Raw genomic sequence first — 18,040 nt, forward strand, 5'->3', positions numbered from 1 at the left:
TGTGTGTGTGTGCGTGTGAAGGTGGGTGGGTGTGTGCGGTAGGCCTTTGGAGACGATAATACCCTTACATTTTTGAAAACTTCAAAGAGAGAGGCCTCACAACTGTCACATCCCATCAGCAGCCTCCACCATTATGAGGGGGGACGGACTAGCGGGCCGCTCCACATCAAAGCGAGCTAATGTTACCAGTGCTCAGGTCGTGGGAATAGACCTCACCTTTACACACACACACCACACTGCACACCGTCTTCATATTGAAGTATTCTTCCAGTCCTCAAAACACTTACAGTCTATGTGTTCAAGTTAAACATGCTTTAAACTTCAGCTAGGTTTTTTTTTTTTTTATTCAGCCCAAAAGTCAGTTAGGTTTAGGGTTCATGTCCAGTCATTGCATAATTACAGGGTGTTCAGGTGTTTTTTACCATTTCGTATTTTTCTGCAGGAACATTTTATCCAGACTTAAAAATTTGTTTCAGAATTTTGTTGCTTTTTTTATCCTCGGATCCTAAGCAAGTCCAAGTGCATGGAAATTCCTACTGATCAGCCATAACTTTACGGCCACCTCCTTGTTTCCACACTCACTGTTAATTCCCCCAGCTCCACTGACCATAGAGGAGCATTTTGTAGTTCTATAACTACAGAGTGTAGTCTATCAGTTGCTCTGCATACTTTTTTTTTGCCACATTTCACCCTGTTCATCAGTGGTCAGGCTCCCCAGAGGATAACCACAGAGCAGGTGTGATTATTCTCAGCACTGCAGTGACTGGTGACATGGTGGTGGTGGTGTGTTAGTGTGTGTTATGCTGGTATGAGAGGCTCAGACACAGCAATACTGCTGGAATTTTTAAACACCGCAATGTCACTGCTTCACTGAGAATAGTCCACAAACCATAAATATCCAGGCAACAACGTCCTGTGTCCATTGATGAAGGACTAGAGAATGACCAACAAACATTGCATGTACAAACTGGAGCAACTAAGTTAATGTGTCTAATGCAGTGATAATTCATGGACAGTGTTTAAAACTTCCAGCAAAACAGCCGTGTCTCATTCCCTCAAACCAGCACATCACTCATGCCAACACCGCATCAGTGTCACTACAGTGCTCAGAATGATCCTCCACCCAAATAATGCCTGCTCTGTGGTGGTCCTTTGGAGGTCCTGAACAATGAAGTATAGAGTGAAAGGGGGCTTATAGATATTTGTAATTGTAGAACAGCAAAGTGTACCTGGATGGTAAATTGAATGGAAAAATTGACATGTGTGTGTGTGTGTGTCTGAGAGAGAGAGAGAGAGAGAGAGAGAGAGAGAGAGAGAGAGAGAGATTTATATTTACGGTAAAGACCTCTGAGACAGGTATAGAAAGACAACAAAAAGCCACTTAGGCCACAGCCAGAACAAGCTCTTAAAATCATTCATGGCCTCATAAAACTTAAGCTCAGTTACAGGCTTGGCTTCTAGCGGAGCTTGAAAGAACTAAAGGATGACTGGAGGACTTTTACCCATCTTCAATAAAAACTTCCTCTTCCCCCAAAATCGAATTTTCCCAGTAAAACATGGTCTTTGAGAAGTCACCAGTGTCACTGATAGAATGACTAACAGCAGAGACACAAGCTCCTTCTGGCTGAGACTAATCCCCACATTTTAAATGACTGGCCTTTTATAAACCTACTGAACCCATAGCATTAACAGCACCATATTGAACTGGTGTCTTCAGGACTCCTGCTCTGCCTGAAACCCAAAACCAGGCAAACAATCTCTTCCCCACTTATTCTGTAGTGTGATGAGTGCTCAACATGGAGGGGTTCACACAGACATTTGTTCCAGTTTTTGCTTGGCTGTTACTGTGTGTGTCCAGTGCTAATCTTCGTGGGAGCAGCTGTGGAATTCAGACACCATCAGCTCACCGGACAACAAAAGAGTGCACATCATCGAAGCCTCTCCCCACCCTCATCTCCCTGTGTCCTCGTGGGCTTCCTCCGGGTGCTCCGGTTTCCTCCCACGGTCTAAACACACACGTTTGTAGGTGGATTGGCAACTCAAAAGCGTTCATAGGTGTGAGTGTGTGAGTGAATGTGTGTGTGTGTGTTGCCCTGTGAAGGACTGGCGCCCCCTCCAGGCTGTGTTCCTGCCTTGCGCCCAATGATTCCGGACAGGCTGCGGACCCACCGCGACCCTGAACTGGATAAGCGTTTACAGACAATTAATGATTTCAGTAAGAATTATGGCTGATGTCAGTAAGGATTCTGTTATGTGATTAATTCTAGTCTATTAAATGTTGGATTTCAGTCTATGTATTGTTCAAATTCAGTATGGATCTCTGTATCCTATCCTATCCTATAGTCTGTATTCTAGCCCATTTCCATATGGATTGTTTGAATTTAGTTTGATTTAAGTCTTAAATCTAACTCCTTTATGAACTCTATATGTTTTTACTAACGACTTTAAATATTCTATCTGACCTTCAGTTGAGTCAAAGTTCATCTAGTTTTGTATGGATCCTCTGTGGTTTGACTCTACAGTTTGTTCGATTTGAGTGTGTAATATTCCTGATTTCAATTTGGAGCTTGTTTGATTTACGTCTCATTTCAACTCTGGATTGATGTTGATGTCGTTACTGTCCAGAACCATCACATCGATTTAAATCACTCTCTTTGTGACCCTCTCAACCAACTTTCTCTCATTCTCCTGAAAACCCAGGAGACATCACCCTCTCCCTCAAACGTCAGACGCTGACGTCCATCAGGTCTCCAAACGCAGCAGGTTTAGCAATCCCCAAATATTCTTTTACCTCCGGATACAAACACTCTACAACACATTGAAACAAGCTTGCACAGGTCAGCTTTGGAGGGGCACATAGACTGAGCTGCTGCTGGCAGTCAACAGAGAACAAATGATCACAGATGAGCTTCTAAAGGAGTGTTACACAACCCAAGAGAAAGAGGTAGAGAAGAACATGAACCCCCACCACCCCACCCCACCTCTCTCTCTCTCTCTCTCTCTCTCCTCCAAGAGGATTAGTTCCAGAACATTAAAATGAAGTTTAGGGAACTAACCCCCCAACCACTCTCTCTAACAAGATGTTCCTCTTTCCTTCACTACTTTTCTTCTCCTATTCTCCTCCTCTCCTTTCTTTGTCTTCACTCTTAAAATTACGTTTGGGAGCCTAATTTCCAAGATGCTATGTAATGCCCTGCTCTGCTCTTCTCTTGAAGAAAATATCCTAGACCTTATATGACTTTACATACATTCTACTGTGAGGCAGTGCACTAGAGAAGGTCATTAAATATCTCTAAACAGAGCTATAGAGACCCCTGCTGGTGGAACATACAAAAGCCTTTCTTATCCTTAAATTCACTTGATGGCTTCTCCATCAAACAAACAAAGAAACAAATAAATAAAACTAAATTAAAAACTACTGATATTAAAAATGTAGTATAATATTCATATCAAAATCTTGTCAGACACAGCTCAAATCACTAATAATTCTTCTACGGTGCTGCTGTGTGTGTGAAATATAGCCCAGCTATATTTCAATGCTGTCCTAAAAAACGTTTATCAGATATTTAAGTTTAGAATTGTTTAAAGTTATTAAAATGATTGGAATAGTCTACTATTACTACTAACTATTTAAGTAATTAGTCCAAATCCATTGTCTTACCAATAAATAATCTGAAATAATCAGAATTTCCCACAGCTGTCAGAGCTACCCAGCTGCAATTGTACCTCTCTTCTCAAACAACAATAATTATCAGCTCCAACAGTCCATTAATTTCCCACCTCCCTCATTAGTAGAATAGCCATAATCAAAATGACAATACTGCCCAAAGTTAGGGTGACCAGACGTCCTCTTTTACCCGGACATGTCCTCTTTTTAAGACTTAAAAAATGTCCGGGCGGAAATTCACAAACGTCCGGGATTTTGTTTTTCTAGAGCTTACATAGAACTTCGAGAAGCGTTTCGTTCACAAACTAGTCCCGCCCTCCCCTACTCCGATTGTGAAGGTGTTGTGATGGTGAAGTAGCCTAAAATCTTCAGATTGGACGGTCTGACTGTAGAGTTATTGGTCGATAACCTTCTCTGTAAACATTTAATTGGTCAGTCTGCACGTCAGTAGTCCTTGTTTTCGTCAGGCAAAGCTCATGTACCTACCCTCATCTCGAGCAGCTATGCCGAAGCTGTGTCCTCTTTTCACCATCTCAGATCTGGTCACCCTACCCAAAGTTAATTGCCTATTCTCAGTGCTACCTATTGAACCTCTCATAACTTCAACTCCTTAGATACCATTTCATATTTCTACTGGGGGAAAAAAAACACTGAATCAAACCTACAACAATCCATGAAGGCTTAGAAGCCACGATTTTTTTTAAAATATTTTCATTCAAATTAATTACAATACATACTAAAATGGATGAATCTAGAACAGAGAGGCAGACAGTGGACTGATAAGCAATATGCAAATATATCAAGACAGTAGTCTTACTTTTGTCAGTCAATCACTCAAAAACCTGCCTGCTTAAAAATTCCAATGATATCAACAGATCTGACACCATGGTAGAAAATCCCACAAAAAAAAAAAATATATATATATATATATATATCACTGAGCATCAACTCTCCGATTTGAAAAAATCCTGACTTCCTTGTATCTAAAAATACTTAAAGGTTTTAAAGACCTATACCACAATAACACAATGTGGTATACTGCAATCTCTGATTTTATTAGCATATATTCCCAAACTTAGTTTTAAATAGCTATACCATTATATACAAAATAATATTAAATTAAGACCCAAAATTAGTATTGCTGACAGAGAAATTGGAAGAAGCTCTTTCTATTGCCTCCAGTGCTGATTTCTGGATACAAATTTACAACGATAATATTTGCATGACTATAAACCCCAATCAACAGCTCACATCAGCAATTTCACATCAGCAGGGCGGAAATAAATTAACATTCAAATAAATAAATACCAAAATTATTACTATATCTCACTGGAAAAATGTACTCATCAATCATAAATGTATGGAATTTTTGCTTCCATCAAGGACTAAAATACCCAATAGTAACTGCCCCTCCAAATCAACTCCATTGTAAAAGTATGGAACACTGTGAATTAATATCCAATTCAAAAACAATTATAAACATACCGTATAAACACTGCCACAACTCAGCATTCTGCCCCGTACAAGAATAATATTTAACATGTCACAGAAAAAGTTAGTGTGAATATTTTCTACTCATTAAGTCCTTTTTTGCTCCGTTTTCTGTAATTAATTTAACTATTATAATTGCTCGTTTCTTTACTCTTCATTTAATTTACCCGTTGGCCTGGTTGTTTATGTGTAAGGTCCTAATATTTTGATGATTAGAGTGGGGGAAAAAAGGTCTGTTTGAAATTCAAATCATATCATTGACGAAAACCTTAAAAGCTCATCTCTATTTATAAAAGTATACGTTTAAATGCAGTAATACGTTTAAGGTAAATCTAGGCCTTACATGGCTTTATGACTTGCATTTAGTCTCTTCGTCCATCTCCAGCCACACCCGTGTCACTAGTCTGCATCTTAGGATAGGTTCTTTAGGTTTGTGACATAGAAAACCATATCTGTATAAATCTGCACGTCATGGGCTGTCTTTGGTAGAATGCTCTTTTAAAGCAGAAATGGCTTCGACTGTTTGTTTTTGCATATTCATGAGCAGGTCTTTAATAGGCAACATAGTCAATGACTGGTATGTATTGTAGTTTACTGTTTGCTAAACATGTATTTTTGTAATACTCTCTCTCTCTCTCCCTCTCTCTCTCTGTCGTTGTGAGTGCTGGGTGTCGGATTGAGCTGAACTGTCTTTCTGCTCGATTTGGACCAATCACATTCTTCTGACCTATTATGGTTATGAGCGTGACAGCGCCGTACCCATGATGCTGTGCGCGTTGAGGCTGGACTGCTGGAGCTAAAATGACCGACTTTGAGGAGCCGCTCTCCGACGAGGAGAAGGTACGAGCCGCTTTCTTTCACATTCCTCTGAGCAAAACGTGCTCGTATTCGGGCTGCGGGTCGATGATAAAGCGCTACAAGGACTCGGGCCTTAACTGCGGCCTCGAACGGCCGACATTTGAGCGTCGGTAGTCTGTTGGCAGATTGTTAGCTAGCGTAGCTTTAGCTCGTACAGACGAGGCTGGAACTGGGCTCTTTATTCGCCCGCTGTTTATTCCAGTTTCCCGTTCCGCCTTAAATGGTGCAGCGGTTGGTTATATGCGAGTTTGTGACTGTCGTGCATTTAAAGAGGAACGGAAATTAGGGGTCAGAAACTGCCAAATGTGTGGCGAAGTTCGGCTCGTTGTTATAGAGGAAGCCGAGGAGGAGCTGCCCGTTTAGGGAATGGCAGCCGCTAGTAAACATTCCCTCTTCTGCTAGCGAAGCACTTAGTAATCTTTCTTTAGAACTCGCCTTTAGACGGCGGGACTTGCAGCAGAGTTACCCACCGATACCGGTTGGTCGATATAGTTTTGTTCATGGGCTCAGAAAGGCGTTTAAGCGCCGTTTTGTCTGACCCGGGCGTTAGCTCGCCTAATGTTACTTGTCAAAAATGACTAACAGTACAGGAAGTAGCAGTGCCGACACATACCCGCCTACCAAAAATAGAGCATTCCGATTCACTGATTTTTACATATTGCCAAAAATAACCACAGTAAACTAAAACCCACTGTAATTTATGTTCCTCTCGCAAACTAACGAAGTCTATGATCAGCAAATAAAATGACTTTTTTCAGTTCCTTCCCTTCACCAGTTCTGTGATCGCCCGTTTGAACTGAAATAACTTGCATCTGATTTGGCACGAAGTCTCACCTCAGTGCCTTGCACTTTTACAGTTTCAGTTAGAAAGTGTTACTGGAAACTTAACGGTAGTCAAATGGAGGAAAACAAACTTGTAGTACTGTGTTTAATGCCTGAACGCTGGTCATAAAACAAGATTTGCAGCAGATATGCTAAAATACACAGTGGAAATCAAACCCATCACATACTGATAAATTGTCGGTCTGTAACATTTGCACATGGTGCACCTTAAGAGAACATGCATTATGATAGTACAGTTTTTTGTTAGTACTGTCAATTTTTAAATGCATACAATGGGCGAAACTACAAGGAAAATAAAGCATAATCCTTACAGCCATTACATATGGATATTAAACTGATAGCTCTTAAAACCTTGTGTAAGATATCATGATGTTTTCCAACTTTGTCTTTTGCAGTTTTTACACCACCTAATAATGGCAGATGGGGCTTACTGCAGTTATTTAAGCAACATGTTTTTCCCCAGTTTTCACAATCGTGCAAGCAGTGTGCAATTTTTTTGGGAGGGGATCTAATGTTGCTGATAATGTAAAAATAATTTGAGATGCCATACAGTATGGCATACATCTACAAAAAGACTGTTGCATTGTTAATCTCAATTCTGCCTCTTTTACTCCTACTAATTCTTAATTTTATAATTATCACAGATCTTGACCAGCTTTATTTTTGATTTACCGCTTTTTCCTTCTGACTCTACTTAGGCCTAAATAATTTAAACACAGATTTTAAATTTCCATTAACATATGGAACCAAAGCATACACCATGAGCAGACTGATTTGTATCGTTTTTACTTGTACAACCTGTTTTCACAAACGACTTTTTGCTGGCTCACTCATGTTCTGTAAAGATGTGTGTGAATGTTTATCCAGAAGCTCTCGTGCTTTGATCTATTGTTTAGAGTGAATACTTAATGAATCTTTTATAACTGTACAGATTATAGAGGGGAAGTGCTACTGGATCTTCATGATTCTCACTTCATAGTTGGTCAATTATTTGTCCCATGAACTGAAAGCTCAGTGTTTTCAAGCATGCCCCTTTTTTTAAAAACAAAAAAATTAAATACTTTTTTTTTTATTAAAAAAATATTTTAAATGTCTAAAATTACCTTCATTATGTCTAGATTTAATCTTGTTTCATTGTCTAATTCAGGCTTGTTGCTGCAAAGATTTATTGGGGCAGAAAAAAATTGAGGAATTGTAAAATTTATTTTGTAATTGCGTAGGAACATTGTACCATTTATTTAATAAAAAAAAAAACACTGCAGATATTGCTGCTTTGTTTGAATATATTAGACTATATTGATTTAACTCCCTCTCCAAATAACTTAAAACCAACAATGAGGCATTGTGCCAAAAAGTTTGTGATTCTACTAAGACCGTGGGAATCACCCTAAATAAATAAATGGCCCTAAATAAACAATACTGTTAGATGAGTCTTTTTAGTACTGTAAGGAAATCCCTTCCGTCTACTGTAACACAAGACCTAACTTATTTTCTGATGCTTTTGTGCAGGTCCGCATAGCAGCTAACTTTGTCACCCATGCTCCGCCTGGCGAGTTCAACGAAGTCTTCAACGGTGCGTTTAGATTTGTAACACATGGGCAAACCAATGACATGTGGAACAAACTTGATCTTGTTCTTGCTGCTGAACAATAAGAGCTCCCACTGAGTATGTGTAATTTTAGACGAATGCTACACTTGATGTGTGCAGAAATAGATTATACATAAAATATGGCAACTAGTCTAGTTATTGTGTAGTTATTGCACAAACTTGTAATTGTGTGCAAAGTGTTCTGTACCTGTTCATGAATGAGTTATTCAGATTTTATTGTTTATTCTTAAGTGTGTGAGATGTGTATGTACAGAATATAACACTTGTCCTTTCTTTAGATGTGCGGCTTCTCCTCAACAACGATAACCTCCTCAGGGAGGGGGCAGCACAGTAAGTGTTTTTTGTTTATTAAAGCCTGTAGTGGGTCACTTTTAGAACTGTCCAGTGAACTCAGAAATTTCAATGAGTCCAGGGACAGTGATAATGACGAGTTGAATGCATGCCATCAAAAATGTAGATTTCTTTTCTTATCCTGCTTTATTCATCTTGTTTTCTCAGTGCCTTTGCCCAGTATAACATGGATCAGTTCACCCCCGTGAAGCTGGAAAATTCAGAGGAGTCGGTAAGAGTCTTCATAAAAAACACAATCAAACTTTTGCTTGTTTTGTAGTACTGTGAAGTTTCTTTTTCAATACAAAACATCTTCCCCCCTGAGTAGTGCTCATTTATGTGGAACTGTTTCAGTAAAACATTGTGATGTAAAAGGCTAGTCTCAGTAGTTAAATATTTCTTTATGGTTTGGAAATGATTCAGTTCTGCAAAGCTATAAGGCTTATTTACTCAGAGATTTCCTTCTGTGAACTTCCTTGTGAAGTATGTTATCTGCTACTCATCGTCGATTCCAGGGTCCTGGTCTGATTGGTTCCGGCTCTGAGCCTGTATTCAATATTAGTCAAAATTGCTATTACAGAACTGATACCATGAACTAGAAAATGTCAGTTGTGTAACATTCAGTTGTAAAGAGGATGGAAAAAGTAGTGAGCAAAGATACTTTACTGTTAATTCAGCCAATTTTGTTGTCATATAATCGTTAGACATCTTTATCAATTGGTTTTCAAATGTTTCCCACAATTTCACAAATCCATTTGGGGCCTGAGCCTGCAGTTTTATACAATGAAAGTGTCCCAAGAAACTTTATTTGGGCTTAACAATGTATGGAGTTTAAAAGGGAAAAAAAGAGAAACGAGTTGCAGGTAATATAAAGTTTCTTAATGGGAATGGGAAATCTTCTATACTCTTAAAAAACCCACTATGAATTGTTATTATGTTTTTTAAAGCAGAATAATTAATCGTCTTACTGTATTATGAAAACGAACCCTTTAAAAACGGTAGATGTTCATGTATGCATAAATGTTTGCTTTTTCTACTTCCTGCTATGCTTTCTGTAGGTTCTAATTACGGAGCATGGTGACCTGGGTCAGGGACGATACTTTGACCCACGGAGCCGCAAGTCATTCCGTTTTGATCACCTGCGTAAAGAAGCCAGTGACCCTCAGCCCTACCAAGGAGAGACCGCCCTGCACTCCTGGAGAGATGCCTGTGACAATGCACTTCGTGCCTATGTCAAAGAGCATTACCCAACTGGAGTGTGCACGGTATAAACATACATAAACATATATTCCCATCCACTACTATTGTAAGTTTGATAAGCATGTGCACTGACACTAGATTCCGCACATTTACACTGAATTTGAATACATTAGGGATGCACTGGTGTAAATTTATTAGCAGATAACTGTCATGTTTGTCATTTTTCATGTTAACCATTTTTTTACTTTTATGCATTATAAAACAAGTTCACACTATGCTTAACTACACAAGTGCAGGATTGAAAAATCTAAACTTACCAGACAACAGCAGCAAAATGGGTTTGTCAGGTTGTGATTTATGATTATCAACAGATAAATCTGCTTCGTTATTAGGACAATATATACAAAAAATACTGTAGGGAAAATGAATAAATCTCATCTAATCGTGTTAAAAATCTAGCCGGAATCAGCACACACTCACACTGTGTGTTGCCATGTTGTTATCTATGCATTTTAGCCTGTGGTGACAAGTGTACCTACTTCTAGATGATAATTTAATGTTTAATATTTTAATTAAATACAAACTGTTTATTTAAAAGAAACATCCTATTGTATTGGCATCAACCTGTTTATGCTTTGAGGGTCAGTATCAGAGAAGGACAGGTATTTTCTGCTTTTTCTGTAAGCTTTAGCTAAGCCAAATATCATTATTTTTCTGCAAATGCTTAACTAGTTCAGGGTCACACTGGGTCCAGAGCCTAATAATAATATTTTTTTTTTTACCATTCGTCAAGGCCAGTGTATTATACACAATGAGTGAATACTGATAGAGATTTGACATCTGTGGTATACCTGTCCAATATAAACTACTCAAATAACGTTAACAGGATTTGTTACAATAATCAGGACACCTACTACAATACATTGATTGTGTTCAAGTAATATATTTAATTTAGCTTGAAGCCACAATGGTGTGAAAAATTCCATTTTCTCTACAGGTATATGGAAAAACAGTGGACGGTCAGAAGACCATTATTGCTTGCATTGAGGGTCACCAGTTTCAGCCTAAAAACTTCTGGTCAGTGTTCGAGCCCAAGCCTTTATCAGTTATGGTCTGTGTTCTTTGTTTTCAGTGAATGAACACTAGAGGACTGCATCAATCCAGTTTCTCAATTGTACAGCTGCTTTGTATTTAAACTACTCCTCAACTAAAATCATTCAATCATGACATAAAATTCAGCTTTGTCTCAGATGAACGATCATGTTATTTAATTCCAGTCCTAATGACTAGTGTCCTTATAAATTGCATAAATGGAATGTTTGTTTGCGTGTGTATACACAGGAACGGTCGGTGCAGGTCAGAATGGAAGTTCACCATCAGCCAGTCCTCCTCTCAGGTGGTCGGAGTGTTGAAGATTCAGGTGAGTCCACTAGTCCTGTGTAGAAAAGAGAACTTAAAGTATTTAGTTCTGAGATTTGAAGTGGCATGGTTATACAAGTCTAGCATTGACTTGATTCATGAATTTTTTTAACCAGTTCAAGGTGATTTAAAACTTATTTAAAAGATTTTTACAAAATTATATTTTCTGGTGTAATATTTCATTTCTTCATTTCCACATCATTATCTGTAGTCTCTTCATCATCAAACATTTCCTTGAATTTGTCTTATGGCGATTTTCCGCTGCCTGGAACCTACACGAATCTACTCGACTCGGCACGGCTTTTTTGCTTTTCCACCGGCCAAATCTGGTCCCTGGAACCGGGAGTTCCAACTGTGCAGAGTAGGTACTAAATGGTGACGTGTTAACCCTGTAGAGCACTGATTGGCCAGAGCCATATCAATTACCAAAAAATGCAGAGATCATTCAAATCCAGCACAAACCTGATGCTTGTACAGTCTCTTAAGTTACAGTAGCTTTCATATTTATTTTTAGCTGACTCACAACGGCCGCTCGTACCTTTCCCTCAAGGTGTTTTGAGGAGGTTTATATGCTTCTTGGGCCAATGGCCGACAAATATCCCGTGAAAGCCCAACATGCAACAAGTAAAACTGATCTGCGAGAACTGGGCTGCAGAACTGTGTTTAGTAAACAGCGCCAAACTTTACGTTACCACTTTAACACTTTACTTTAGTGTTGTGGTTTTCAAAGCCAGCGATTCCTGTTAGAGGCGGGGTTTGCGATGTCTTCGGCTCCATTTTGCGGGGGCGCCCTGCGAGTGGAAAAGCAACAAGCTTTAAGCGTGTCGAGTCGAGTGGAGCTGGAACATGCGGTGGAAGAGCACCATTAGTAGGTACTGTATGAATGATCTCATTACTTACGTAATGAGTGTGTTTTTGTGGCAGGTGCATTATTATGAGGATGGTAATGTTCAGCTGGTCAGTCATAAAGAAGTGGAGGAGTCCATCATAGTATCTGTGAGTGGATGTACATTGGTTCTTACTCTTTGTGTGCTTTTATTAAAAAGATCTGGCAGAAGATCCACAAACACTAGTGTGGTATTCTACAACAAAGCAAATGGTTAATTTCTTTTCTCATCTTTAGGATGAAGAGACGACTGCCAAGGAATTTGTAAAAATTATTGAAAATGCGGAAAACGATTACCAGGTAAATGCATTTAAAGGACAGCCTTTTTAAACATTGCCCATTATTTAAAAAGATGGACCATATTGAGATTCAAAACATTAATGATCACGTCACGTTTCTCTCCCTAGACGGCCATCAGTGAGAACTACCAGACGATGTCAGATACGACATTCAAGGCTCTGCGCAGGCAGCTTCCCGTTACCCGCACCAAGATTGACTGGAACAAGATCCTCAGCTACAAGATTGGCAAAGAGATGCAGAACGCCTAGAACCTGGCTGGTTCCACCTCTCTCTTTCTCTCTCTCTCTCTCAACGCAGAACCGGTCAAGATGAAAACTACACGCTGTTCGCTAACCAGAGGGAGAATCCCCAGGAAAAAAAAAAATCAATCAAAATACAAACAAACAAAAAAAAAATACAAGGAACCTACTCTACAGTTTGTTACAAAGAGGATGTGATTCCATTTGGTTTCTGGTTTGTTAAAGGACTCAGTCCGGTCTCAGCTATTGGAGGGTCAGACGAGAGCTTTGAGGGAGTTTGGATCGAAATTATCAGTAAATCTGATGCTATTCTTGCATAAGCATAAATTCATCTGTTCAGTCTGTCCAAAATTCTCTGAGAGTGTAAATCATAGTTTTTTTTTGTTGTCGTTGTTGTGAGCTGCAATGGATTGGATGCTTGTGAGTACGGTTTAATTGTAAAGATGGCACAGAGAACTGCTGTCTCACTCAGTAACTACTGTCTTCAGTCCAATACTCAGAACAAACCTCCTCTCTTTCTTTCTCTTCTTCTTTTTTGTCTTGGCCCCCAAACTGATTCTTGCAGAGCATATATGCAGGGAGGGGGTTTGTTTATGGGTTTGGAATACGTCTTTGTCTTAACTCCCCCCTCTCAGTATCTCCCTCCACCTGTATCTTAAAATTCTTCCTAACTGCAGACATTTGAAGTCAACCCACAAATCAATAAAAACAAAGAAACCAATAGTCCTCTTTCCCATGGCAAAGAAGTCCAAATTAAGTCTTGAGTTTCATATTTATACATACAGATGTTATATTTTACTAAGCAGTCCTTAAAATACCATCCTAGCACTCCTTTGTTACAGACATCGTGTGCGCTTTGGAGTGTGCTGAATCAAACAAGTCTTATGATGCAAATAGGGAATCTGAGTTGTTCTATGCACTCTCCTGTCCCGGAGCAGAACGGGGAGCCGCCAGTGTTGCTGTCGCATGTTCATGTCATGGTACTGTTGGGTGCTTCCCCCCCTTCCCCCTCCCACACTGTAAATTCACCCTGAACACAGAAGCATTGTCAGACTGTGTTATATCACTCTTTTTCTCTCGCTCTGTCTCTCTCTCTTTCTCTGTCCTGTAACATGGCTCTTATGCTGATTTTAGCAAAGTATATGCTACTCACAGGTAATAAAAGAATTGGCACCAAACCAATGACTGAAAAACTTATGAAGATTTTTGCCCAGATTCAGTTTTGTCTGTAGTCTCATTCTTTCAAAAAAAAACATCACCAGTCCCTAAGTCATGAAAATAACCTCAATTTCCTTTGATGAAGTAATGTCTTGCAGCAAAAATGTGGCAGGTTTCTGAAGTCCAGAACCAAGGAGCATTTTAAACTCCAGTTTCAGGCCCAGAAATAGTCGTAATATTTGTATGACCGTAGTATCAACTGAAATCAATACACCATCACATAACACAGTCATAGTTTGCAGATTATAACATGAATAAAACCAGGTAATGTTCTCAATTGTGCAACTGGCAGGGTTTTCACTATTAATGCTTTCATTAGTGTTTGATGAAAACTAATTTCTATCCATTTTCAGAGCCACTGCCGTTGAGCTCCTTTTGTACAGACCAAGCCTTTGCCTTCACTATACATCCTCAAACACAATCTGATGTTGAACATATCCTGATTTTATATTTAGAACAAATGCAACACGTGGTGAGCTCCAAAAATTTTATTTTGTCGATGTGTAAAACAATGGAATTTTCACTCTAGTGTGTTGAATGTCAGGTAAAATATATCATCTTCAAAAAGACAGTAGTATAAGCCCATGCTGGGGCAGTTCAAGTCCAGTAAAAGTACAGTAAGTGATCACTAGGGGACAGCGCAGAGGCATTTAACAAGTACAAAAAAAAAAGGTACTGAATGTAGCTATCCATTAACAAGAATAATGTATCTATTGAGCACCATCCACCTTTTGGTCATTTTTTAGGTTAAACAATTTAGATTTACATACAAAGTGTCAGAAAAAGTAGAAACAAGCTGGGTACACACACTGGAAAGCATTTAAAAACATCCATTCCTATACAGCCAGTAATGTGATCCATGGGCTTACATAAAAAATGTTTTTAAATCTAGCAAACTGAGGAAACATTAAATATTTAAGTGACTTAACCTTATTTGTGCTTTCATTTTTGTAATAATTATATCTAGTTCCTACATTGCTGCTGGGCTAGCTACTATTACAAATTACACACAACTCCGTGAGACTGCAGTGAATGGTTTCGACTACAGTTGTTAAAATTATAAGACAACATAAATGTGACTAATATTCTGTACACACAAGGATCTGAATCTGCATTCACAAAGCCAGTGTTTTCAACTTCACATCAGCATGTAGAAAAAAAAGCATGCAGTAACTTTTTGCATCATTTATAACATGCTTAGCACTTAGCAGACTTATTGGCAGCTTATTTCAAACCACAAACCCTGCACCCCGGTCTTAACTGCCCTGTATATCACAAGCAAAGAATGAGTTTTCATGTGCCAGTTCAAGTTGGAAAAGGCCTAGTTCATATAAGATTATAGTGTATATAATCTTAGTTTCTATGGTAACTCCTCTGAAATTGTTTACATTGTTATAATTTAATAGTTTGCTGACCAAAGTGGGGTCAAGCTTCAGCTAATTCTAAAGACACTAGAGAGGAACCCATTCCATTGTCCATTAGCATTGCTTTTCTGTGGATATTATAATGTGTGTGCACACAATTTAAAACCTGTGTTTTCAATAAGTGCATATTAATGTAAAGCGTTTTTAAATACCTTTAGACCTTTGTCTAAACCTTTGTGTTTTAATGCCTTAAATGGACCCGGCGATAAAGCTTTTCACCTTGTTAACACAAGAGGGCGCTGTGCTCATTTGTTCTTCTTCACCAGATGAAGCAGCTTTTCATCACAAACGAATTGGACATATTTTGTGCACTGAAAGAGAGTTCAAGACGCAGATTATACCTAATTTCGATTTACAGAGACCTTCAAGTTAAATGATTCTAGTCTCGGAGGTACTTTGGGCATGATTTGAATTCAGGTTAGTATAAAACACGATTTCTCAGTTGTCCTCAAACCTATATCTAGGGTGACCAGATCTGAGATGGTGAAAAAGAGGACTCGAGGTCACGCCCCTCGCTACCGTTGTATGCTTAGCTGAACCTATGTGTGCTTTTAGGTCCTTTACACCTTTATTTGCTACACAAAACATGGGAATTTCTTTTTTAACTCATCCGAGAACTTTTTGACGTTTCGGCATAGCTGCTCGAGATGAGGGTAGGTACTTGAGATTTGCCTGACGTAAACGAGGACTACTGACGTGCAGACTGACCAATTAAATGTTTACAGAGAAGGTTATCGACCAATAACGGTAGCTCTGCAGTCAGACCGTCCAATCAGAAGATTTTAGGCTACTTCAACACGCCCCCTTCTCACTGAAGCGAACCAATCGGAGTAGGGGAGGGCGGGACTAGTTTGTGAACGAAACTTCTCGAAGTTCTATGTAAGCTCTAGAAAAACAAAATCCCGGACGTTTGTGAAATTCCGGCCGGACATTTTTTAAGTCTAAAAAAGAGGATGTCCGGATAAAAGAGGACGTCTGGTCACCCTATATATCAGTTTCTTTGACGGTTTAAAGTGATTTAGGAACATGCTGGACTTAAATTACATTGAAAACTTGATAAAAGTCTCATTTGTTGTACTGGAACTGCAAAAATGTTGCAAAAATGTTTCTAGGTGAGGGACATGCCGAGGTCCTGCGCTAAAGGTTTCCATCAGTTGATCAGTTACCTGAGAATGAATTATTGCTGTTCATTTTAAAAAACACTTTTTGATAGAGAAAAAAAAATCTTTTTTAACCATTCTGGACATGAAGCATGGCACAATAAGACTGCCTACATTTAGGGATAAATAAAATATCTTTTTAAGAGGTAAAATAAGACAACAATAGATTAAAAAACAAACAAAAAATCATTATAAGTGTCATCCGTTTCACAGAGAAGCCCAGTGGTAGACTTGAGTTTCTTAATGTCCACCAACAGCCTCCTCTGAAGCCTTGTAAATGATTAGCCTATACATGCTTGGGTGTGCTGAGCAAAGGAAATGGCATCATCCAGCAATTCATCACCCATTCAGTGCTTTGTAATTCTGCCTTTGTGGGAGGGGTTATGGTCAAGGCCATGAGAGAGAGGCAAAGGGCGACTGCAGTATATGGAAAAGACCATTTAGTCAAATTTGTGCTGGTCATGAACTGGATGCAGTTGTTGGTGGTTAGCTGGAGGAAGACACGACCAGGTCCAACTCCTTAGCTCCCTCCTGTGAGCTGGTGAGGCCACAGCTGCCAGACAGCTCTGGAAAGTGGCTGGCACGGGAGGAGGGGACAGGAGATCCAGGAGTCTGATTCATACTAGCTTTCTTGGGTGGTACGGGAGGTGGGTGGCTCCTGGGGATGATGGGCGAGCGAATACCGGGCGACAGGGGACCAGGCCCTTTCCCCGTAGGAGAAGAAGAAGATGCCAAGGTGCGGTAGTCCGTTCCAAACGGAGAGCTGTTGGGAATGGGAAGTTTACCTGCCGCCTGCTGGCTGGTAAATCGCGACAGCACCTGGGAATAGAGGAACACAGTTCAAAGATGCTCAGAGATTAGTCAGAATCGAATCAGAAATGGTCTAGTCTTGCAGGACCAGACATGATCTCACAAAGGAATAAACATCTGGGGACTTCCAGCAATGGATTATGGCATAATCCAATGCAAACCAGGGTTTAAAACATTCTCAGTGTTGTCCCAGTGCAGAGATGGCATGTAGGGTCTTGAAGAGTAAATATGAGGTTATGAGGAGTGAAGAGCTGGATGCACTGGATGCACAGGGGGTTTGGGTGATAATGTAAAATGCTACGTAAGATTTAGATTTTGTGCTTCTGGGGCGCTCCGTATTGTAATTCATTTTTACAGTACTGTATTGAGGTGGGTCCTACTCTCCTCCAAAATTTACATGGTGCACTTTCTGCAGTGCTGAGCAAAGAGTAGCAGTGACAGAGGCAGGTCAGCGAAGCACCACAATGATTTTGAAGCTATTCAGATATTATCACAAATATAGTTTTATGTGGTACACTCTCAGAAGAACAGTACAGTAGAGGTACATCATTGTCAACAGAGTAAATGTACCTTTTAATGACACAAT

The 18,040-nt window shown here is 39.5% G+C and overlaps 2 protein-coding genes across 3 annotated transcripts in view; one reads left to right on the forward strand and one right to left on the reverse strand.

The window, feature by feature from the left end:
- The first annotated feature begins 5,901 nt into the window (after positions 1–5,901).
- Positions 5,902–14,201, forward strand: capza1b (capping actin protein of muscle Z-line subunit alpha 1b). Its single transcript, XM_066643560.1, has 10 exons — positions 5,902–5,998; positions 8,369–8,432; positions 8,747–8,798; positions 8,967–9,030; positions 9,857–10,063; positions 10,996–11,075; positions 11,340–11,418; positions 12,342–12,413; positions 12,541–12,603; positions 12,711–14,201. Exons 1-10 carry the CDS (start codon positions 5,960–5,962, stop codon positions 12,849–12,851), a joined length of 861 nt encoding a protein of 286 aa, XP_066499657.1. The 5' UTR covers positions 5,902–5,959; the 3' UTR covers positions 12,852–14,201.
- Positions 14,202–15,890: 1,689 nt separating this feature from the next.
- Positions 15,891–18,040, reverse strand: part of cttnbp2nlb (CTTNBP2 N-terminal like b) — a 34,521-nt gene continuing 32,371 nt past the window's right edge. For both annotated transcript variants that reach the window (XM_066643558.1, XM_066643559.1), the window contains exon 6: positions 15,891–17,463. In XM_066643558.1, the coding sequence (XP_066499655.1) occupies positions 17,131–17,463 (333 nt within the window). In that variant the 3' untranslated portion in view covers positions 15,891–17,130. The remainder of the gene's footprint in view (positions 17,464–18,040) is intronic.

The sequence above is a fragment of the Hoplias malabaricus genome, chromosome 14 (genome assembly GCF_029633855.1).
Source record: "Hoplias malabaricus isolate fHopMal1 chromosome 14, fHopMal1.hap1, whole genome shotgun sequence".
In the NCBI taxonomy this organism is placed as follows: Eukaryota; Metazoa; Chordata; class Actinopteri; order Characiformes; family Erythrinidae; genus Hoplias; species Hoplias malabaricus.